The following is a 26,484-nucleotide window of genomic DNA, read 5'->3' as shown; positions in this document are numbered from 1 at the left end:
GAATTTGTACACGAAGATAGTGTATGATCAATAAAGGATCTACCCCTTCCAGTGAAGGAAGAGAATGTTCAAGGCTGATCCACTTATGCTAGTTCAGGAATCTCTGGCCAGAGTGAATGAAATTAGAAAGGAGTTTCTAATTTGCATAGAAATAAGCATAGTAAATGGTAAGCAAGTGATTAAATTAGATAGGCTTGACACGAGATCCATGCCTTGTATTTAATCAGGACATTGTAGGGTTGAAGGAGTTTATTGTACGGTAACTATTCACTGAATAAGTTCTTGGTATTCTAAGCAGTGAATTCGTATTATCCGGATAGTCGCGATATGCTGAGAAGTATCCCTCACGATGTAGAATAAATATGATTAATTAATTAATCATATTTAATAAATTAGAAAATTTATATAAATAATGATAAAATAGTTTTATTATTATTTATATCTACTATCGGCTTAATATTGAACCTACAGGGTCACACCATAAAAAGAGAATGATTTAATGGTGGAGGAATTAATTAATAATGGCTGATAATTATTTATTTATGAAATAAATAATTAATTGGCAAATTTAATAATTGATTAAATTAGATTTAATTGATTACAAATTAATTAAGAAAAGTTCTTAATATTATTAATTAAGAATTTAATTTTGGAAATTAAATCAAGAGAGAGAATTATTTCTAAAGTGTTTAGAGAAAGGATTAATAATTAAAAGGTGTTTTAATTATTAATGAGAATAATAAATGGGTTAATAATAATAATATTTTATGGGAAAATTTCAGCTGAAAATTTTACCTATAAATATACTATTATAAACCCTATTTTATTCGAACCCAAAAATTTTAGAAAAACTTAATTCTCTCCACCTCCTCCTCCTTAACGTCGTTTTCTTGGTGGATACCGGTGGAGTGCTTCACGTTTGAGGAGCAGCTGCTAAGGATCTCCGATCGTTGCTTTTGGATCGCTATTAAAGGTTAGTAATCGATTTATATGTTTTAATCACGATTTATATGCTTTTATTTAGATTTTGTATGTGTAAAAGGTGTTTTACCATGCCTCTGCTGTGATATAAATCCAACAATGGTATCAGAGCATAGGTTGTATGCATATAGATCTGTGGTAAAAATTTCAGAATTTTATGTGCTTGTATGAATTAATTATGATTTTTACAAGTTATATCATGGATTAATTTTGTCTGATGAGAAATCATTTCTCAGAATAATTTTGAATGTTGATCTGGGTTCTACAAGTGTTGTAGATCGTCTGGGTATTTTTTTCATAATTTTATGATGTATAGATTTTTTATTATGAATTTTTGAAGATCTTGCAATTAAATTCGTAATTAAATAATCATATATATATATATATTAAAGTATGTATGTATATATCTGCATCTGTTGTGGACTGCTGTACTGATGCTGATAGCACGGAGACAAACAAAAAAGGACAGGCACGGCATTCGAGAAAAGTTGTCAGGCAACGGCAGCTGCTGCAGGCGCGTGTAGCACACGCGCGCGCGGGAGGGTGTGGCGCATTCCGGGAATGCGTTACACACTGTGGCACAATCACGGAATGCGTTACACCTTTTAATGGCTTAAAACGGTTGTAACGCATACCAGAATGCGTTACAGGGCTAGTAACGCGTTCCTGTAATGCGTTACAGCCCGTCTGTCCACATTAAATTTGATTTTCTGGGAGTTTCGTAACTCCGTTTTAGGCGTGCAATATATCGTTGGATTCGTTTTTCCGAGACGGATCTAATGAAGTGATCAAATTTTAGTTTATATAAAATTTTTGAACTGTTTATATTTCTGAAAGTGTTTTAAAGCTGTTTTTTAACTGTTTTAATTGCTTTTAAATGCTTCATGTGATACATAGAGATGTATAATGCTTAGACTAATATGCTAGATGATGTAACATGTCTACCTTGATATTTATTCATGTTTATATATGTGATATATGATTAGTTTATCATGCGATGATAGATTTAGGTGAACTTAAATGAATATAAGGCGCTTGTTAGACAATCTAGTATAGTGAAATTGTTTCATAACCTTAATAATAATATTATGAATACAATCATGAGATTCTTGTGTTTATGAAACACGTAATTTAATATGAATTTTCGATATGAGAGAAAGGATGATTCTGTCAACAACAGATTTCTATCTGTAAGAAAGGGTTATTAAGTGACGCCTCTTGACAATGCTCCACCCGATCTGGGAATCATCTGATTATTGATTATTGATTTGAAATATTTAATTTAAAAGGAAGAATCTCTTTATAATATGATTATGATTATAACATAATATAATCCCTCTAAAATTAAATAATATCAAGTAGTAATTGGCCAATGACACAACGGGCTTGTGTCGGTCATAGCCTTCCAACATGATAGAAAGTAGTTCTTATTTTTAAATCATTGTCGGTTCGTGCTACAGCCGAGGGATTTGATTTCGAAATAAGAAATACTTGTCTATTACATAGAGATGTGTATATTGAATAATAATCTAAAGGTCGGTACGTGCCACAGCCGTGGGCCTTTGGGGACTGATTCAATTGTACGGAATGTTGGGTTAGACTTGACTTAGAATATTGAGTTTGTCATACCACAGCCGTGACTCAATTATTCAAGAGGCTAAAGTTTGATTAGGGAATAACATAAGATGTAATTGATAAGAGTTGTCTGCCTATTGAACATTACATGGCGGTTCGTGCTACAGCCGGGGTTGTGTAATGGAATGTAGGATCCCTATTCCCACTAGCATTATGAATGCTTAATTTTTCATGTAGGGGGTTGAATAAATTAGATAAACTAGTGGGAGCCACTTATGAATAAAGACCCGATTCATATAGTGTTTTAAAATGAAATCGAATATTTGCTAAGTGTTGTTATGTGTTTATCATTTACAGATTTACAATATACATTATGTCTTCTGCATTATCACTCAGGAGCATACTGGATGCTCACAAGTTGACTGGTCCTAATTATGCTGACTGGCTTCGAAACTTGAGAATTGTTCTTAGGATTGAGAAGCTGGAATACGTAATTGACTCACCTAAGCCTACTGAACCTGCTAGTGATGCACATAATGATGAACATGTTGTGTATCGTAAGTGGGTAGATGATGCAAATATTGCTCAATGCATCATGCTAGCTTCCATGAACATTGAGCTACAGAAGCAACATGAGCATATGGATGCTCACACTATCCTCATGCATCTACAAGAGTTGTATGATGAGGCAGGGAGGACAGCTCGATATGAGATATCGAAGGAGTTGTTCGGTTGTAGGATGTTTGAGGGATCATCTGTGAATGACCATGTACTTAAGATGATCAATTTGATTGAACGTCTTGGACAACTTGGTTTTGCCATGGATGGGGAGCTGAGCCAAGACTTGGTCTTGCAATCGCTTCCGAGTTCGTTCTCGCAGTTTGTTGTGATATTTCACATGAATAAGTTGGATGTCAGCCTGCCTGAACTCCATAACATGTTGAAGACTGCGGAATCGAATTTCCCCTAAGAAGAGTTATGTTCTTCTAATTGGTGAAGGTTCCAATCCTAAGAAAAGGAAGAGGAACCCTTCCAAGAAGAAGAAAGTAGGTGAGAAAATGCCGGTTCCACCAAAAGCTGAAAACCCCAAGAGCAAAGTTGTTTGCTTTCACTGTAACAAGGTGGGGCACTGGAAGAGGAACTGCAAGGTTTACCTTGTAGAATTGAAGAAGAAGAAGGGTAGTGAGACTACCGCTTCTGATTCAGGTATGTTCATGATAGAAGTGAATATGTCATTAAATCAAATTTCTACTTGGGTATTAGATACCGCCTGTGGTTCTCATATCTGCAATTTATTGCAGGGACTAAGGAGAAGTAGGACTCTTGAGGAAGAGGAGGTGATTCTACTGATGGGAAATGGAGCAAGAGTTGCTGCATAAGATGTAGAATCATTTCATTTACATATGCCTACGGGCAAGACTATTGTTTTAAATAATTGTTATTTTGTGCCCTCGATTGTGAGGAATATTATTTCTATTCCCATGTTAGACTTGGCTGGATTTTCATTTATTATTGAGAATAATGAATGTTCTATTCTTAGAGATAATATTCTTTATGGACGTGGTACTTTAAATAATGGTTTGTATAAATGTGACATAATTTACTTCAGATTGAACAAACTAATAAAAGAAAAGGGATGATGAAAATCTCACTTCATTGTGGCACTACAGTCTCCATTTAGTAGACATGGAGAGAGGGCTGCAAATTTGCTAGGAATGGTACACACAGATGTATGTGGACCAATGTCTACGCAAGCCATGGGTGGATTTTCATACTTCATTACTTTTATGGATAATAGATCTAGATTCGGATATGTGTTTGATGAAACACAAGTCTGAAGCCTTTGAAAAGTTCAAAGAGTATAAGTATGAAGTGGAGAAACAAACCAAACATAGTATTATAATTCTTCGATTAGATCGAGGTGGTGAATACTTGAATGGAGAGTTTCTGGATTATCTCAAAGTAAATGGTATAGTCTCCCGGTGGACGCCTCCAGATTGGTATCTGAAAGGAGAAATCGAACTTTGTTAGACATAGTTCGGTCCATGATGAGCTATGCAAATCTTCCAGTATTTCTATGGGGTTATGCATTGGAAACCTCAGCATATTTATTGAATAAGGTGCCTTCCAAATCTGTTCCTCAAACTCCGTATGAGATATGGAAAGAAAGGAAACCGAGTCTTAAACACGTTAAGATTTGGGGATGTCCAGCTTATGTCAAGAAAGTTGACCCAGATAAGCTGGAATATCGATCCGTAAAATGTAGTTTTGTGGGATATCCTAAAGAGACTTTAGGGTATGACTTTTACACCGATCATCGGGTGTTTGTCTCCAGACATGCTACCTTCTTGGAAAAGGAGTTTATCCTTGAAGGAAACAGTGGGAGCAAAATTGAACTTGATGAAGTTCAAGAAGCACAAACTACTACGGATCAAGTGGAAACACCTGTTCTGACTGAACAACCTTCTGTGGAATAGCCCATTCGTAGGTCAGGGAGAGTGTCTCGCTAACCTGAGAGGTAATATGGCCTTGTCATTGAGAATGACAATGAGTTGTCGATCATTGATGATGACGACCCTGTGACCTATAATGAGGCTATGAGTAGTGTTGACTCAGAGAAATGGCATAGTGCCATGAAATCAGGAATGAAATATATGTATACGGGATACAAAAGAATGATTAGAGCAGATGGCCAGGTGGAGACCTTTAAGGCCAGGCTTTTAGGAAAAGGATTCAAACAAAGGCAATGGATTGACTTTGATGAAACCTTTTACCTGTAGCCCTGTTAAAATCAGTTCGGATTTTGCTTGCGATTGCTGCTTACTACGACTATGAGATCTGGCAATTAGCCAGATGGTTTTCTTTCCAAGAGAAATGAAAACCTAGTGTGTAAGCTGCTGCGAACCATATGTGGTTTAAAGCAAGCTTCTCGTAGATGGAACATCCGTTTTGATGAGACAATCAAAGAGTTTAATTTTATGAAAAACGTAGATGAACCATGTGTCTACAAAAAGGGTTAGTGGGAGCGCGATAATATTTCTTGTGTTGTATTGAAATAGAGTTGACACACATAACAACATAGCAGACCCACTCACAAAGCTACTTTATGAAAGTCACTTTGATCGTCATAAAGACAAGATGGATATTAGATACCAGAGTGATTGGCTTTAGTACAAGTGGGAGATTGAAAGGAATATGTCCTAAGTCCAATCATGTATTAGGATTTAGGAATAACTTTTTATGTAATCTGTTTTGAAATATTAATAAAAGACTTGTTTTGTTTTATTACGGGGTCTATCTATTTAAGTGTTTAAATAAGATATACCATAGTTTAAAGTAAAGCTTTTATGGATTAAGATGAGATCATAATAGTGAGACCTAAAAGATGATAACTCTAAACTTAAATAGTTCCTGGTCATAGGATTACTAACTGGTAATTTATAATCCGTAAAGATCGGTACATACTATGCTTGCTTCATTATGAAGGATGTCTGTTCTTATAGACATTTGTGTGGTGACACTATAGCTAGTATGTAGGTGCTTATTATAGAATAAGTTCACTGAACATGACTCGCACAGCTGAACAACTGATGGAGTTCACTCACGTGTCAGCAGTTGTTCACATAGTGATAGTTGTACAAGTATCCTTAGACTTGAGATCATCATAGTCATCTTGTGTACACTGAACTATGCTTTGGTTTAGTTCTTAGTCTCCAGGGACAATTATTAGGGCTCTACTGGGTATAGGAATTTGTACACGAAGATAGTGTATGATCAATAAAGGATCTACCCCTTCCAGTGAAGGAAGAGAATGTTCAAGGCTGATCCACTTATGCTAGTTCAGGAATCTCTGGCCAGAGTGAATGAAATTAGAAAGGAGTTTCTAATTTGCATAGAACTAAGCATAGTAAATGGTAAGCAGGTGATTAAATTAGATAGGCTTGACACGAGATCCATGCCTTGTATTTAATCAGGACATTGTAGGGTAGAAGGAGTTTATTGTACGGTAACTATTCACTGAATAGGTTCTTGATATTCTAAGCAGTGAATTCGTATTATCCGGATAGTCGCGATATGCTGAGAAGTATCCCTCACGATGTAGAATAAATATGATTAATTAATTAATTATATTTAATAAATTGGAGAATTTATATAAATAATGATAAAATAGTTTTATTATTATTTATTTATACTACAGGCTTAATATTGAACCTACAGGGTCACACCATAAAAAGAGAATGATTTAATGGTAGAGGAATTAATTAATAATGGCTGATAATTATTTATTTATGAAATAAATAATTAATTGGCAAATTTAATAATTGATTAAATTAGATTTAATTGATTATAAATTAATTAAGAAAAGTTCTTAATATTATTAATTAAGAATTTAATTTTGGAAATTAAATCAAGAGAGAGAATTATTTCTAAAGTGTTTAGAAAAAGGATTAATAATTAAAAGGTGTTTTAATTATTAATGAGAATAATAAATGGGTTAATAATAATAATATTTTATGGGAAAATTTCAGCTGAAAATTTTGCCTATAAATATACTATTATAAACCTTATTTTATTCGAACCCAAAAATTTTAGAAAAACCTAATTTTCTCCACCTCTTCCTCCTCCTTAACGTCGTTTTCTTGGTGGATACCGGTGGAGTGCTTCACGTTTGAGGAGCAGCTGCTAAGGATCTCCGATCGTTGCTTTTGGATCGCTATTAAAGGTTAGTAATCGATTCATATGTTTTAATCACGATTTATATGCTTTTATTTGGATTTTGTATGTGTAAAAAGTGTTTTACCATGCCTCCGCTGCGATATAAATCCAACAATATTCTGCAGCTGTATGTATTATAGTAAAAGTTCATAACATACTTTACCTTGTCATCTAAGAGAATGATGTTGAAACTTTTGAAAATCTCGCCTTTTCTTGTAGCTCCTCTCCAGAACCTTGTAACTCTTACTCTGATTTTCCAATCAAACTTCCCAACTTTGAGGCTAGTTATGTCATCAAACTTTGCTTTGGACATGTTGCTCTTCACAGGGTAGGTACAATGCTCAATTGTTTGGTGGTTGAAAGTTCTCTGTTGTAAATAACTTTCATTATAGTCAGAGAAGCATAATGTGTTATGTTTAACACCTACCACCATTTGCACTTATGTTTGTTTTGATAACAGCATTTACTTACCCACAATTGTAAATGATGAAGGAAAATTTTATTTATTTTCCTTTATATTTGATTGTGGTGTACTTTTAAATTACCTATTTGTTTTCTCCAAGTGGCAAAAATGAACAATTGTTCTGTCACACTTTATCTTTTATAGCTTGTAGGCGTAGGTGGATAATTTTGCAAATCTTGTATTCTTGTAAGGTGTTTGTAATGTATGATAATTTCTTTGTAATTACTTGTTGTTTGGCGTCAGCAATATGGGCAACTACTTCTTTCATGTCTTATCATAATTAAATGCATTCAATTACAATTGATGTTCTTAACAAAATAGATAATGACATTGTCTGAATAGTTACAACTGCAAACATTGGCTTTACATAGACAAAATTCGCCATGTAAATGAATCTCCTGAGTCTCTTCACTTAGCCTTCTTTTTCTGGAGAAAGTTTATTGATGGTCAGACAACAAAATTAAGGATATTATAACATGTTGTCAAATGTCAAATTCAGGTTACATACTTTGTCTAATTTAGGCTCCTTCTTAATCTGACCTTCTTCATCAAATGGCACTGGTGCGTGAAGTTTCCTTGCTCGAACCTTTTTGCTTGTAGATTTGGCTGTGTTCAGGGCTTGCATTATTGTATCTTCGTTCAGTGATAGCTACATTCAAGAAGGAAGTCATACATTAGACGTTTTTTAAACCTATATTGTACTTCTCATGCTAATCTCTTACATTCATAGCTGACATTTCATTTGTATCAACAGTTTGGTTAGAAGACGGAGTGAAGCTCCCACCAGATTCATTTTCTTTACCAATTCCAGTAACTTCGTACACTTTTGAAGCTTTCATGACATTTTCCTCTTTAATGATGACCGTCATTTTGTATTTCTGCTTCTCAAACATTCTCAAAATGGCGGGAATTGTTGTTCTCCCAGTTCCTACACGTGTAAATGACTGGTTTCAGTAAAATGTATGTATTAGTTTACAAAATTATTGTAGCACAATGTTGGAGGTTAACCTCTTTTTCTAGAGAATACAGATCTTCAACAGTTTTCTGTGAAATTTGAGCAACGGCTGCGTGAGGTAAAACTATTGTCAACGATCTAGTGTTATCCGAGCATTTTGTTTCCAACCGAAAACTGTATTACAAAGAAACTGATTATGCATGCAAAAACTGGTCAATGTTCATAGTATTGTAAGTTAATTACTTGTCATATTACCTTCTTCTGGGATGTGGTATGATCCTCTTACAATTTTGACATTTGAATTTGTCAACTATGAATGGAACTTCAAGGAGACATCTTGTGCATTTTGTTAGGTACCAATTAGCATCCTCATTAACCTTGTTAATCACAACTTCGCACACAACTTCCCTCTGAAGAGGAATATCATAAGTTAGTTCATCCTCAATGACAATGACAATACCACCTAAATAATTACAGTACCTGAATATGTGTTTCAGTTAACAGAGTAATATCTCTCACAATTAGTGTCTGTTTGGTATCTTCTTCATCAACATCAGACATTTCAGTCATTTCATCGCATATGAAGGCATTGCATAGCATAAATAGGAAGGTATATTATATTTTCTAAATTTTCTTAAGTAAAAAATTAACCTGTTTATGAGGTCATGAACACTGTAATGATCGGGATTGATAAAAATCCTTGTTGCAGGGTAGTTTGTAAGGTGTGCTCTGCCTATATCTGTAACGCATATTATTACTCAACATTTTAACTTAATAACGTAATACAAATCATTATGAGGGTACCATTACCCATACCTTCATACAAACTCACTTTAGCACAGCTGATAATAATAATAGGTTCTTCCTCCTCAAGTTGTTGCAGAGCTTTGTCAATTATAATTCCAAATTCGTCGAACAAAGTGACAGACACGCAACACCTACGTAACGAAAAGCTGCTTAAGTAAGTAGCCCAGTATGTAATTATAAAGAACACTAACACATTGTCGAATTAGAAGACAAACCTCCCATCTACCAAATCAAATTTCAGCCTTTGTTTTTCCTGACTATTTTTAGTTAAAGTAATGAGGGGTCTTCGGTTCTTTAAGTAACCAACCATGTCTAAAATTGAAAATATTTTAGTAGTAATAGGTGTTGTTATCAATTACAAAATTAGTATAGCATCCATACCTACTAAGAACCTATTGTCTGTTGCAAGTTTCTCAATTTCAGTCATGTGGAAAAGATCAAAAGCATATCTTTCAATTACTAATCCCGGCTCAGTTGCTCTGCTTAATTTTGTGTCCTTGGTGAAGAATATGTGTTTTTTGTTTCTCACAGGGTGATATGTTTCGTCACCTAAAAAGTCCTTCACTTTAAAGTTGTCAACTATGTAAATGCCTCCTTCAACCAAAGGGCAAGTCAACTCCGCACAATATTTTGCATTTGCAAAAGCGTGAATTCGATGGTTCTGCATATTGTGAATCAGCATCATATTAAAAGGTGTTGTGGAAGAGAAACATGTAGTCCCCAGTTGTAATTATGATGTGGTACTTACCATATTATCGATGAGAAGCATATTAAAACCCCAAAATTCTTGTGTTTCTCTGTTCATTCCTTTCCACAGCGCCTGCACTCTTACTCTACATTTCCAGTCATAACTTGAGCTATCCACATCACATAAATTTTCGTAGTAGTGTAGATCCATTTGTAGGAAACTTATTGCTTCAGTAGTAGGTACCTGCAGATGCGTTCAATTAATATTTTCAGAGGTCACTCAAGTAAGATAAATGAAAGCAGAGTGTAAATGCCAGATTTAAAGATTCATACCTGATATGCTGCAACTGTAGGTGGAGCTTCAAAAAGTCTTCACCTAACTTCTTAATGGTATGTATACTTCTGGCTTCTTAATTGTAAGTAGAGAAGTATGTACCCTTTACCTAATCATGATCTAGTTAGTGGGTAAGTTAGTACAGTAACACTACATGTCAGTTGGTTGAAGACTGCTTGAACCTGTGGCCAGTTATGGCATCGTAGCTCCAACTTGAACTTAACTGATAGAGGGAGAGGTTTATACTTAAATTGAATAATATGTTATAACCTCAGGGAAGTAAAATATGTTAAACACCTAGCTTTCAAATTATTCTAATATATTTCCAAAATAACCTATATCTCATATAAGTATAATATATTCAAAGTATTGATAATATATTAATTCAATTATAGTAATATATCTATTTATTTGTTTCATAACTTCGGTTGTTGTTTTTGTAGTACCGAACATATTATTTGATCAAAATTAGATTCTATAAATTATTCATTTTGGCATTATAAATAAAAATTCAAATTTAATTTACGTTATACACATTTTGTTCATTTATTTTAAACCATTGGTCAAAGTAATTTATAATATTTGTACGTTGCTTCATCCAGTTCATTACGTGATTGTGATTTTTTTGAAATCCAAACGCCATCAATTATATAACTAAACCATGTGTTAATGATGTATAGCAAATTGTAATTTAATTTTTTCTTTTTTTTTTAACTTTTTGAAAAACACAATACCAATCTTAAAAATCGGAGCTAATAAATTATTGTATTATTTGTCATTATAAAATTTTATTAATTTCGTAATAAAATTATTTAGAATTAATATTTCTAATTAAATTTGTTTCATTAAACTTATTAATTACTGACTTGGGATATCTTAATTTAATGAAGGAATCTAAAACTATAATTTTGCATTAACCTTTAATTTCTTATGCACGTAGCCACGTATTTTTATGTATTATTATATGTAGCATATAAATTAATTGCCAATTAAGGCCTTTCGTAGTCGTACTCCTGACTAAAGGTAGTCAAACTATGTTTCATACACGCTAAATAAATAAATTTAACAACAGTTTCTTCATTAGGATGTTATGAAAATTATATCATGTGATATAAAACTGTTACCATCTACATAAAATCTGTGACTATGAATTGGACCAAGTAAATATTTCATATTGTAAGTTACGGGACAGTGGAATCTTGGTTCTAACGGATTCAAATTTCTCAATTAAATCAAATATTTATATACATAGTTGATTAAAAACGTATCGATTGGACAACATAATTCAAATTTCTTGTATAAACCAAATTCTGAAAATAATAGGAATTATGCTTTACTTTTAAATTACATCTTCGACATGAACATAATGATTTACCCAGTTCATAGCCAAAGTATTGCGGCTTTGGGTTAATTACGAAAAAAATTAAAAAAAACCAATGTACATACGTTACTTTAACCAACCTATATGATTACGGTGAGTTAATATTTTTTATTTTATATAGGTAATTATGTTTTATTTTAAAATTATGACATCAACTAAATATGTTTTCATTCAAAATTATGTATATAGTTAAATTAATAAAAAAAAATATTAGGTCGTATTCATATCGTAGTGGCATATAAACTTTACAATATTTGAATATTTGTATTTGAACAAGGGCACAACATTACGGGAAAAAATGATTACTATTATTTAACAGACTATTTTATTGACATTACTGGCGCATTTATTGTACTTTTAAAATAAGGTCATATATTTTTTTAAAAAAATTCAAAATCATTAAGTAATATTTGTAATCAGTCAAATACTTTGATGAATTAATAAAGTTTATTTTTTTAATTAAAAATGATGAAATTAAAATAACAACTACTATTAAGTATTTCATTATTAATTATATGAATTTGTAACTTTTGTTTATTTCTGCATTTTTTAAAAATGTGTGTGTGAATTTTAGAATAAAATGAAAAACGTGACATTCATTGAATAGTCACACCTGTTAGATACCGTGTATTGGTGAACGAACAGACAGACCATTGCATGTGTTACAACTGGACCATTCATCTACCCCAATACCTCTATTAAAGCAAATTGCATCAGACTGAAAACTGTTCATTCATCATCTCCTCTCACTCAAATTTCTTCCTCTCTTCCAAAACATCCATCAACAGAGCAATCATAGCAATGACATCCGCTTCTAAGAACAGGTGAATGTCTTGACTTGTGCGTGTATATACATATGTAAATAATCATGTTTTCCTGAACTTTTAGTCCATTTATATGTTTATTTAGCGTTTGCAACATGTTTTATGATTTGGTTTCCATGTCTTCTTCTTACTTCTTTGCCTGTCTTGTACACCCTTTGCCATCCTCTTCACTTATGCATGTTGATACATATATAAATTTTCCAATTCCTCTGAACTTTTAGTCCATTTGTATAATTATTACAAATTTGATTCATGTCTTGTAAGTGCTAAATCGGTTGGTAAAAGTCCGTAGTTTTACATTATTTGGTTCTTTTTCAATATATCAATACATGTCATATGCTTCATTTCCCTATTCTTTGAAATGAATTTTCGCCTTCTAATCGTTTCATTTCCTGGTGTGACATTATTGCTGCAGTTAGTTTTTTCTTTATTTTACTCCTATGATATTGCCTAACCTAATGTCTCCTCCAGTGCCAGCAGTTCAGATGAGTGCCAAAGTGCAAGATGTGAGAACCGCAATTTTGTGAGATTGGAGAATATGGAAAAGAGCATGACCAATCTCAATGTTAACCTAGATGTTGTGTCGAGGATGGTTGAGGCGCTGGGGGAGAGGCACATGCAGTTCAGTGGGCACATGACAGTGCAGCAGGAAGAGTTTAACGCGGTGTTCAAGGCGCAGCAGCAGCTTCTGCTTGAGGAGATTAGGCTACTGAGGATTGAGCATGGTGAGATTCGCAGGAAGATGAATGAGTGGTTCTGAATGGCTAGCAGTTGGGATGGTTTGAAGTCTGTTTATTTTTAATTATGTTCTAATTTTGTTTAATATATTCATGAACAATGGGGTTTTATTTGCATGTTAAGAACGTTTCTCTTATGTAAGGAAGTTTCATGGTTATTATGATGTATACATTTCTGTTTTTTTAATGTGAATTTTGTTATTTTTTTCCAATTTCTCTGCCAAGTGATTCAATCGTCTATTACCACCATAAAAGTTATGCTTACCTAACTATGATTACAGTAAACGGAACTTTAAAAAACTGTAAATGGAAACAGAGTTTGTATAGCCGTGTGTATGTAACTATCAGTAAGGGGAAGTCCAACACAGTGACGTAAGAAGTAATTGTACTTGGTAGGTAAAGATACTCAAGGTTCTGTACTCTGCATGATCTATTTCTTCATTAAAACTTACCACTTGGGCTAAAGATACATGATGTGAATAGGTCAATACTCTGCAGCATCGAGCCACTCAAAGGAATGATGGCTAATGTACTGGTAAACACGCTTGACGTCTCGGTACTCTTCTGCACCTACTGCTTCTGAAACAGCTGTTGTCTTCTACTCACAACTCAACCTTCAATATGATGTATATATTTCTTGTTATACATGTACTTGTATACATATATTTGTTAAAAACATAGTTTGGGAGTTAAAAAAAATCTTTGAAATGAAATACTAAGGTCATATTACATTTAACAATTCAGTACTCTTATTCATCTTTATTTAGTTTCCTTGAAATATTGTTTATCAAGTACAATTCTAACAGGAAATTTTAACTTTTGAAAAAAAAAGGTAAGTTCGGGCATAAATGGCCTCATTTTTTTTCTCTTTTTAATTTCATACTCAATTGTATTTGATTTTATTTTTTAGTTGAAGTTATAATATTTAGCAAACTTACACATTTTATTTAGTACATCAAAATTAAAAATTTGAGGAACGAATATGTATTTTAGACATCGTTATTAAAAAAATAGGCAATTTAGTTTATCCATGATGAATGTTACATTAATATATTAGTGGTTTTGTCACTTTAGATGACAATATATTACACCCACTTAATTTATATGATTACATTTTTATAAATTATTATCTTAATGTATTTATAATAAAAGAGGTGGGATACTGTACTAAGTTGTAGGACTAAATGCCCAAAATTTAATTTCGATAACTTATTACATATATGTCATCATCATAAATTAATAACTTCTCAGGAAATATATATTCTTTATATTTTTTGCTAAATGTTATTATGTATATGATATATTTTTGTAACAAATTAAAATTTAGTTTTCACCTAAATATGATACAGTTCTTTAAGAAAACTATTTTCTAAATTCAAATGAATAATATGTTTGGCTAAAGATTAACATATGATGTGAGTGCTCAAGTTAAAGAGCTAGTCAAAATTCGTAAGGCCAAAGTTTAGACACATGAAATTACATGTGTAACAACTTCTATGATTACATTTCCTTTTACTCCCCTCATCCCTATTTAGTTCACATTTCCTTTTATAGAAGTCAAATTGACCAATTTCTTACCGAAGATTAAACTTTACTCTTATATTACTTAAAAAAAACTATAAATTATATATTAACGTATATTAAATCTACTTTTCGGTGATGTAATTTTTTTAATTTTGTTTAAAAATAAAATATTAATACATTTCAGTCAAATTTTAGTCAATTTGACTGGGTCAAAGTCAAATGTGACAACTAAACAGCGACATAGGGAGTATTTATAATCTTGATGTATTTAAAATAAAAGGGTGGGTTAGTGAAGTAACTTGTAGGACCAATTGTCCAAAACCAAAATTTCATAAGTTAATAGATATATTTAATCATCATAAAATAATAACATCTCAGTAAATATATTTTGTTTACATTTTTTTTAAAATGTAATTATATATATGAAATAGTTTTTTAACAGATCTAATTTTTGAGTTCGAATGAATAATATATTTGGTTGCACATTAACATATGTCAGTGCTCCATATTAATGACAATACTCCATACGAACAATTTATTTGAATATATTAAAAATTTAAATCATTGACAAACTTATTTTGCCCTTTAAGATGCATTAACCGACCTTCTTTGGAATAAAAATACTAATTCAAAATAGTTCAAAAATTGTCAAATAATTGAATATTTTTAGCGGGTTACAGTTCGAGATTCTTATAATATTATATATTGTTAGGTTTTTATTTAATATAAATAGGTAAGTGAATTAGTATCAACGAATTATAATAACATTATATTATTTATCGAAATAATATAAATTGATATATGATTTGGGACGTAGATTTAGACCAAATGGAAGGACATCTCATAGACTGGCCTATTGGCCTAAATTTGGACCGATTTCGGTCCAAATCTACCCAGCAGTGGCCTATTCCAATTTAGGCCAATGAATAGTGTCGTCCTAAATTTAGGGCGGCACCATTCGTCGGCCTAAATCTTTTTAATAATAAAATATTATCTTTTTATGTTTATATATTCGTTAGTTTGTTGATTGAATGTTATTATATATATTAAATAGTTTTTAATTATATTTTTTAATTTTCAATTATATATATAATAGTTACTTAATAAAAATATATAATGCAATATTATAATAATAGAATTTTAGAATCTAGTATTTGCGGTAAAAAAAAATTGTACACTCCTTCAAATCGATATGATAAGGGATTGAAATAATGTCTGACCGAATATATGAGTTAGTTAAATTCAATAAGTGCATAACATAATTTATATTTATAAAAGAGCTCTACATTTTAATTAAAAAAAAGTTGAATTGAACCACATACAACCCAATTGCAGTTGCAAGTTGCAGTTATTGAACACGCAGGGGGAGAGGCGAGGGAAAGGGGTTGTAGAGTATTTCACAAACTGAGAAAGGGGATTCTTATGTTCTGATTGGTTCATTGCACATTGTTAGAGGTAAGAAGTTTTTTTCTTCAATCTTCAGTATTTGTTCATGTCTGCAATATATATCATCGATTAAACTATTAGACATATATGTACTGATGGCGGCTAACTATGACGTGGGAGGAGTGTGTTATTCAGAATAAAAGGAATGCAATTGCTATGTCCTATTTTTGTAGAAGCATATGACAAAGGAGAGCTGGTATGTTATTTCCTACAAATCTTTATATTATGGCATGTACTTGTACTTCAGTTCTATTCGAATTTGCTTAGTCAGTACAATTAATCTATTTATATTTTCCCCAATCAGCCTTTGCCTGAGGAGTTTATAAAAAATATGGGTAATCAATTGACCGGAACAGTATATCTCCGGGTTAGAAATGGTGATGCATGGCAATGTTCATTGGATAGTTCCAATGCATGCATAGGAAATGTTAGGAAAATTATGGATTTCTATGCAATGAAACTATACTGTGTCTTCCTTCTTGATTACAAAGACCATGGACATTTTCATGTTCAAATATTTGGTGGTAATACGGTAGAGATTGATTGCCCACTAAGGCCTATTCAGTATCATAAAGTGTGCGGTATAGGACATGATCGAGAAATTATTACTCCGGCTGAAATTGACAAACTGGCATTAAGATTCTTCTACAATGCAATGGGTGATAGCCGCCTAAGTGACAGAGTTTACATTGACAAAAAACACCTTCAACAAAATGCTTACAGTCAGGTTACATTTTTCTCAATCGAATGTCAGTTCCGCTTGCTATTTCTACTATTAAGTTCAATTTTAATTCTATATTGGTTAGGTGCTGCCCAATGATGTAATCGCCCGATTAAATGTACATGAACAAATGACCTGGGTTCAGTTATGCCTGAACAAAAGTACTTGGATTATAAACTTGAAATGGAGAATGGGAATTTGCTCTTTAACAAAGAGTGGACAAAATTCTGTGAATATGTGAACTTGAAAGAAGGGGATGTTTGTGTGTTTTCGCGTACAGAGCATTCGCAGAGGTTGAATATAAGTAACATTGACAATGATAATGACAATGAATCAAAAACTGAAGGTAAATTTGCAAATCTTTATCAGACCTCAAAAACCTTTAACTGTATATGACAAAATTGTTAACCATGTTGAATTCTTCCTGGGCAGTTCATGGAAGTGGAATTTCAGTCAAAAAATGTTTCAAAATGGTTAGTCATGACATGCTGCATGACGGGAATCTGGTTACATAATTGCATAACTTACTTTTGTTGTAACAATTTTAGGGAGTGGCTAATACATTTATGTTCTTCACATCTATATTTGTACTATATAGGAATTACCATCAAAGTTTATAGACACTTATGGTTCAATATTGGGTGACAAAGTTAGGCTGTCGTTTGGTGACGGGTGGCAGTACATTGCTAAGTTCTCTGAGCACAATAAAAGTTTGTTCGATTTGGATGAAGTTTTCAACAATTATTCTGTGAGGGAGAGTCTTTGGATTTTCTTCGATTGTGTTGGTACATCAAGTCTATACTTAACAATATTTAGCAAAAATTGTATGGATATTCTTCATTCTACACCCGCTAAAGTGTCTTTGAAAGAGCTGGGGAAAAGAGTGTGTTTTGAGGTTACTGATATGTCTACGTCAGATTCAGATTCTTCAGGTACTTTTCATTTCAGTATGTAGTATATTACCAAAGAACCATACAGAATAACCAATTTTATTTGCTTTATAACAAATGCTCATTTGGAGAGATCGCTAGGCCAAACAACAGGTACAACAGTACTCTGTCCATTTAGGTAGGATGTTTGTTGGCCTATATGCATAATTAATAGTAATTATTTTTATTCGAGGATTGGTTAATCACATTTCATCAGGAGAAAGTCAATTACCTATGATTTTGCATGATACGGCTGAGGCAAATATCGAGGAAGGTACCTTTGAATTGATGCCTTAATGACTTGTTATAGTTTCATGCGTATGTGTATATTTTATGCGGGTGATCATTGGGATGTATGCAATATTATAACTAATTATTTGTATTCCAAGATTGGTTAATGAGATATCATCGGGAGGAAGTCAAATACCTGGGATTTTGCATGATGCAACTCAGGCAAATGTGGACGAAGGTACATTTCAATTGATGGGTTAATGACTTGTTATAGTTACATAAGTAATTGTAAAATTTCATGCCGCTTCAGGAGCCACCCAAGCAAATCCAGAAGTATATTTTGGTGAAGAAGAAAATACTCTTTCCTTCACAGTAACTCTGTTGTCGTCACATATTGATCAAAGAGGAAACGGAGTGGTAAGATTACCTGTACCCAGTCCTTGTAAAAATTTGATCATGGTTAATATGTACTTGTCCTCTTAACTTTTTTTTTATCTTCCATATAGTATTTCTCAAGACACATGCTCCAAGTATTTCGACCATGGACCAAATCTACTCTCATCAGACTTCTATTTGGAGATGGTACTTGGTATGTCGCTGTTCAGCGAAAGAGAAAAACATGTCGATTTGGATTGTGCTGGAACGATTTCACCTACGACAATAACTTTGTTGCAGGCAACAGACTACGATTCATGTACCAAAATAACTACACATTCAGAGTTATTATCCTTACTTAATTACACTTCCAATCTGGCATGAAGGTTATTTGTACTTTAATTCGGTACTTATTTGTACTTTTGAAGTTTGTTACGTTTGATCAACTATTCACATTTTAATTATACCCCTTTTCTTCACCTATTTCTACGGTCATAGGCCTAATTCTTCTTTATTATGTTACATGTAAGATGAAATAATTCATAATACATTTGTAGAAGAATAAACTACTACCAATCTGTAACATAATTTACAATATATAATGGTTAAGAGCAAAGTATTTAACACAATAAAACATTTTCCCATAATCAGATTTACATAATTACTTAATAACAATAATGTATTCCTACACATTTATAAATTCAAACAAACTAAGCTTCTTGAAGGCCGTAAAAAACTTCTTTGTACACAATGTTCTGGGTGATATTTGTAGCTGCACCAGACTCATCATCAACAAATATAGTGAGGCCAATGGGTGAGGTTACTCGACTAATAGCAACATAGTACTATCCATGACTGAACACTGACTTAGGTAAGTATAGCCCAACTGTCTGCAGGGAATGACCTTGAGATTTGTTGATTGTCATGGCATAGCAAATCTGTAAAGGCATTTGTTTCCGTACCAATTTGAATGGCATCTTTGTATCTGAGGGAGAAAGCTCCATACGTGGAATGAAATGCTTCGAACCAACAAATGTACCACAGATTACTTCACACTCCACACAGAATCTCAGGCATTTGGTCACAATCATCCTTGTACCATTACACAAACCTAGGGTTTGGTTCAAATTACGCATTAGCATAACAACAGCCCCAACCTTTAGTTTCAGATCATGAGGTGGCATCCCAGCTACATTTAAGGAGTTCAAATACTCTATTGGGAAGGCTTCATTCAGATCCTCATCTGTCCCACCAAATTCCTCTGCAGCATCAACACTAAAATAGGACACAGATTCTCCGGGGAGCTTGTCTACAATAAGCGAATTGAGGTGGCCCATAGTCTGGTTGGTAGGGGTCAAAATAGCTCTCTCGCTCAAGTACTGTGTATTGTGCCCTTTGTGAGCAAAATTAGTATACGTGATACGAATCATGTTATCAACTGTGTTTTTAGTTTGTACGTCACAAAACTGAGACGGAATTAAAATTTGATTTTCAGTGACTGGGAAATTGCAGACTCGAGGTGGACTGACCTGGCCATTACCAATGTCAAGTACCCATTTTGCAAACTTTTTAAGCTCTTCACTTTCACTATCACTCTCACCTTGTTTCAAACGCATGTTTTCTGTCAGCAAGAATACTTGGCAAATGGACCACAGCCGTGACCTAGTGATACAAGCAGCTACAATATTAGCACGATCTCCATACGTTATTACTGGGAGGATTTGACAGAAATCACCACCCAGAACTACGGTAATACCGCCAAACGGCATGGCATAACGTTATGGATCAACAGCTTTCATGATATCCTTCAACGATCGGTCTAGGCATTCAAATACGTACTTGTGCTGCATAGGCACCTTCTCCCATATTATTAGTTGTGTCTGCTTTATGAGTTGCGCAACATCTGAATCATGGGCAATATTACATGTTGAACATTCATCAAGAACTATTGGAATTTTAAATCTGGAGTGCGCAGTCCGACCACCGGGCATTAATGTGGCAGCAATCCCTGAAGAAGCAACTGGAAGCACAATTTTACCTTGTGAACGTAACTTACATATAAGAGTTCTCCATAAGAATGTCTTTCCACAACCCCCACTACCATAAACGAAGAAAATCCCTCCAACGTTAGTGTCAATAGATTGTATTACTACATCATATATTTTCCCCTGCTCCTCTGTACATTCCTGTAGTAGCTTGGCAGTTTCATACTCCATCTTCATGGTGTCATAGCTTGTCTCTTCAATTATTAAATTGTTTGTTCCATTGTTCAAATAGCTGCGAGGAGGTTGAGGCAACTGATCAAATTTCTTCAAGGATTTACCAACTGACCAGAGCAACTCATCTATTTCTGCAATATTTGATATCTAAAACTATTTAACAGCATTCACCCAATTATAGAAAAAATGATGAACAATTAATGGACTGCATTTCCAGCCCACAAAAATTTTAAAATTTGTCCTACACTGTAATGTAAAAAGGTGTCATACCTCCTAAAGCATAGAACTGCAGTTCCATGTCATTAAGAGCGAATAAGGTATTTGGACAACTTTGACGTCGTCTGAGTAAAATGTCATCAACCATGCTCTTCCAATGTGTACTCCATAAAGTCTTCAAATCAGTGACTTTACAATTGACAATAATATGGACAAAAAGCTGTCGAACCTGGGGAGGTAATCCACTTGCAGAAGCTTGAGTCAACACTTCATGCCATTCTTTATCATCGTCAAGTAAACCATACTCTTTACAGGAATCGCGAAATGTACTGTAACATACTCCATTAACGGTACGTAAAGACTCAACGGAGTTGGCACCACGTACCTTCGTAAGCAATAAATAAAGAAACCAAGGCTCACCCGTGCTGTGATGCACATAACATAATCTACCTATTTAAAACCCACGCTTCCTCATGGTCCTTTTCCTCTCACCATCATTCCACACATAAAACCGTGGGATTTCATCATAAGTGTACTTCCGTGCATTAACATCAACAGAGTTTAAATAAAAAAAGGCTTCCAGTTTACTGAACTTGTTCTTCTCCCTGGCAGCAACTTTCCCTAGCGCTTCATTGGCACGAAAGGTGCAGTTTTTGTCACGTGGTAAGTGAAATTGAAGTCTCTCAACAGATATACTTCTATGATGGATAGGGAAGCCAAAAATCCTATAGGTTGATTCAGCACCGCATAAATATCTCCCATCAAAATATGCATTTATCTCATCTATTCCCCCCTCATCAGTGTCATTCGCTTGCCTTTTTCTCTTTCTCTGGACATGAACCGTAGCACGATCATGGTCTTTCAAATAGTATTTAAATAAATAATTAAGACTGCGTGCATGACAACATATTTCCACATTCAAATGGCATTGATACTTGACTAAAAGATCCCGGCTGTATGGTACTACCCACTGGTTGTCCAGCTCAGCCTTCCTTATTTCAACAGTAATATTTGTCCTGCGTCGCATATACATCGGGAAGCCACTGTCATCAAAAGTAGTTCGAGTACAGTACCTGAAACCGTTCAATTATTACAAAGTTTAGATATTAGGGTAACTTACTGGATTCTGAAATGACACAAAAAAGGGTATGCCTATATCTTACTTTTTCAGAAAATGACATATGCAACGTAAATCTTTCATGCATGGAGACTTTACATTTTGCAAACCACATGGACTGTGGATCATAAATTCCTTCACGGCTGCATAACCAACCGGATCTAATAAAGGATCTGGGATTTCTGCGGATACAAAATTATCCACATTCTGCTTGAGGTTTTTTTTTGAATCAGCATCAAGCCATATTAACATATGTACATGTGGAAGGCCTCTTTTCTGAAACTCGACGACATACATAACTGCAAAATAGGAAAATTTAGATTATATTGGCAATATGCAAACAAAAATCTAATTAGAAATTAGAAATTATATTGGCAATATCACGGTCCCCACATGTTTCTTCAGTGTCACCAACCATAATGCCAGCAACTTCATCAGTGCTAGAAATATGACATTCTCTTCCACTCTCAGATCTGATAACTTTGAGTGTAATCTGCAGCTCAACTATTTCATCGCTTTCATACAAATCACGTTGCTGCCTAAACTCACCAACCAATTGATTTGTTTCATCTAACATTGTTATAAGACCTCGTACAACCTCTTTATCAACACTTTCTCGGTCATGAACACTAACCCACCGAAGACGATTATCAACTTTGTTAATGGTGTCATAAATGTAAAGTTGACAAAATTTGGGGGTTTTATTGTCATTCGGTATTAAAGATCCAAAAACATGGTGGTTCTGACCATTTAATCTGTAGGCGCCCTTCCATTGTTAATTGAATGATCTATGTTACCACCGGTAGAAGTAAAGACAAAAATTGCATTGTAAAGTCGTATCAATCTATGAAAAGTAGGACCTCTTTTCTTGTCGTTGTATCAATCCAGCAAATACTCAGGGGTAGGAGGGATTGGAGGCAATCTCACAGCACCTTTCATGCAACAAAGAGAAAATATAGGACAACCTTTAGTCACATTTTTATTTACCCTTTCTTCCTTCCACATCCGAGCATGACATTTCGAACATATGGCAGTAGGACCACCCAAAGAAGTATACTCCTCAGGAACAACACGTCGCGGTGCACGTCTGCTCTGCATCAAATTACAATCTGAATTCATCCTATCAACAATGACTTCATCATCACCATCAAGCGACCAACTAAGATAATCTGCATCATCTGTATTTTTTTATTTTAGTTTGACAAAATTAAATGTGGATACTTTTTTAGGAGTACATCTTTGTTTTTCTTACCACTTGATTCACAATCACTTGCTTCATAATCTGATCCTTCAGAATCATCAGACAAAAATGAAGGAGCAACTACATTCGGACCTGCAAGAAAATATTAAATGGTAAATCATAATTACGTAAGACATAACAAAGACGCAATATCACATTTATTTCACCTTCATTAAAGTCATTACTTTCTTCCTTATCATCACTAACAATCTCATCTGCGAATAATTCTCTACCAAATCCAAGATAATTTTCCTTCCCTTTCCGGTTCAAAGGTTCACGTCCATTTAAGGAAATATCATTAATGTTTGATCGCGTTTCCTCTGTTTCATAATTAAAACAACTATTATTTAGTTATTCATGTTACCATAAGGATAGACAGACAAAAGCTTAACAATGCTAGAATCTAATATTTACCTCTCAACATATTTCTAAAAAATGAGGCGCTACCTGTATTTGTTACATCTGATAAAGGAGTTATGTCCTGACTACCTTCAAGAGGATTCATGTAGTTTACTATGCTATTTGATCGGGGAGTAACAATAGGACTACTACATTCTACCAACCAAATATTAAACGCATTATTGCTTCATAAACATAAAATAGCAGTTGCTTTGCAAGAAAAACACAGAGTAAATTAAGAAAACAAACAGTACTTGCAGCTGTTTCATTCAAGTGGTCTGACCTAGGCAAGTCACCAAGTTTCCTCCTCTTTCCCACCAACCTAACAATATTTGGCGTGGATTCCGTCAACATACCTGCATTACAGACAAAACAATGGGTAGTCAGAACATAAGCCTAAGTATGTTTGGGTTTAAATTTTGTAAGAATTAGAATCTGTACTTGTAGGTGTTTTGTTTTGGCTCCCACTACTAATTATTGCTGGGGTGAACAGAGGTGATCGGTTCGTCTTGGTTGACGGAGTATGAACGTTGGCCATTGATCCTGTTAACACGGGTGCTGAACAAACACAAACAGAAGTCTTACTTATATTCACACATACGAAGAGAATGTATTCAATAACAACTAACTTACCTGTGGTCGTACTCCTTACCTGTGGAAGAAGATAAAGCACAACGATCAGCAACAGCAGAGTCGACAACCACATTCTATTTGTTATGATTCAATTGTTTCGTTCTTCTGTACTTCCGACCATAATCTGCATTCAAATCTTCGAGGTTAAAGAACTTGTCACCATCTTCACCACCCATACCTTGCACAATGAATCAACCCGTAGTCAAATTAACAACTTGAATTTGTATACACAATCTTCAAGTGGGTGAAGACACTATTCAAAAGAGGGGGAGAAGTCACTAATTAACCTAAAGAAACTAATTAGAATTTGAATTTCAAATTCAAAAGTGTATAGGACACATTCTTACCTTCCAAGAGAAGTTTAAGAAGCTTTCAACATAAGTTTTCTTCTCATCCAATATAATCTTTATTCTCATCCAATATGTATTTTTAAAAAACTAATCAGTAGCAACTTTAGTAATTTTTTACAACTTGGTGGATACAATACTAAAAAGGGGTTGAAATTACTATTCAAAAGGGTCAGTAGGAACTATTATATACATAGATATGGGGGAAGGCATCTCGAGTATTTTTCAGGTGATGCTTGAAGTCTGAGTTGGGATTTTCCCTCTTTTTAGTTAAAATGACATGTTCTACTCTATTGTTTAGTTTTGTTCTTATTTCATTTAGCTTCTTAAAGCGAAAGTAGTTTAGCACTTTATCTTTTGCCTTGCATTTTCGTGGATGTACAGATTTGTTGTCTTATTTTATCAGGGATAACACATCACTTCTGTTAACAAATGAAATACACGGCAAACACACTTTTGTTAACAAATTTTAAAAAATCTAATGGAGTGATATATATTAGTATTTTAGTGGTTTAAATGAGTCGTCGTTGAAATTGAATAGCTACTTGATACATCTATTTTATGATAATTTAATTAATTTTATGATGACTTAAATGATATGTATATCCGGACAAGGTCTGCCCATGATTTCCCAGACATATGATGACATTGGGAAAGCTAAGAGAGGCAGAATAAAGTAGGCTTGTGCGTTTGGTATTGTAGGCACGTCTTGAATGATGGAGGGTGCATTGTCATAAATTAAGACAAGCGTTTTGGTGGTGGGAGAGAGAACAGATGGTAGTTTGGCACCGGTACCTGGAGAAGGCAATTCGATAGGAGTTTGTGGGTTGGGAGGAAGGTAGGGAAAAGCAGGTACTGGGAATTCATTATCATATCATATTGGAAGTTGTGAGCGGATTCCAGCCTTGTTCAGATGGCCTTACGTGGGAAGGGAACCAATACTACAAATTACTTAATGGCTCTGTGTTGCTTGCTTCTCGGCCTCATACTCATAACTCATTCTTTGGGAACTGCAAATGTAACACCAGACAAACTATGCTGGTTCTTGGGACAAGTTGGATACATAATTAACACCTGGTCTTTGTTTACTCCATTTATGGAATCAAGTCACTCCAACGGCCTGCTCTACAGATATGACCACTACACCTTCTCTTTCTTTTTTATAACCAAATTGTACCTAATATGCGGTCTGCAAATTTATCAGTTTGTTTCAAAAAAACAAAAGAATCTCACTTGGTGCAAGTGAAATATTTAGTAATATTAGGTAAATCTTCATCTAACATCATAAATAGGTAAATCAAACTTTTTCATCCAATTTTTTAAAAAAATAATACACTAACACATTCTTATTATATATATATATATGGGTGTCCTTCCACAATCTATAAGTGGTTTCTAGGAACCACCTGCCGCATTGAGTCATCGCGGCAGCCCCCGCAATGCTTCATTGCGGTATCCGCAATATGTCAATGCGGCAACTCCATGATTAATATATTTTTCAAAGTTTAATATTAGTTTTATTTTGAAATAATTGTAAAATAATAGATAATGAATATATATAAATAATTTAAATTCATGTTTCAATTTATAATTTATTTATTTATTGTTTATTATGTTTTTATTTTGT

General features: G+C 33.8%; 2 protein-coding genes across 2 annotated transcripts; both read right to left on the bottom strand.

Annotated features, from left to right (window-relative positions):
• Window positions 1-19,531: 19,531 nt before the first annotated feature.
• On the bottom strand, window positions 19,532-20,455 carry LOC141701338 (uncharacterized). The gene has a single exon (XM_074505015.1). It carries the CDS (start codon window positions 20,453-20,455, stop codon window positions 19,532-19,534), a length of 924 nt encoding a protein of 307 aa, XP_074361116.1.
• Window positions 20,456-20,464: 9 nt separating this feature from the next.
• On the bottom strand, window positions 20,465-22,815 carry LOC141701328 (uncharacterized). Its single transcript, XM_074505008.1, has 5 exons — window positions 22,623-22,815; window positions 22,285-22,537; window positions 21,583-22,194; window positions 21,176-21,450; window positions 20,465-21,036 (listed from the first exon to the last, which is right to left on the bottom strand). The coding sequence occupies exons 1-5, from the start codon at window positions 22,813-22,815 to the stop codon at window positions 20,465-20,467; spliced, it is 1,905 nt and encodes a 634-aa protein (XP_074361109.1).
• Between the last annotated feature and the right edge of the window lie 3,669 nt (window positions 22,816-26,484).

The sequence above is a fragment of the Apium graveolens genome, chromosome 2 (assembly GCF_009905375.1).
Source record: "Apium graveolens cultivar Ventura chromosome 2, ASM990537v1, whole genome shotgun sequence".
NCBI lineage: Eukaryota > Viridiplantae > Streptophyta > Magnoliopsida > Apiales > Apiaceae > Apium > Apium graveolens.
Note: the sequence above shows the minus strand (reverse complement) of the source record. Positions and strands in the feature narration are given on the sequence as shown.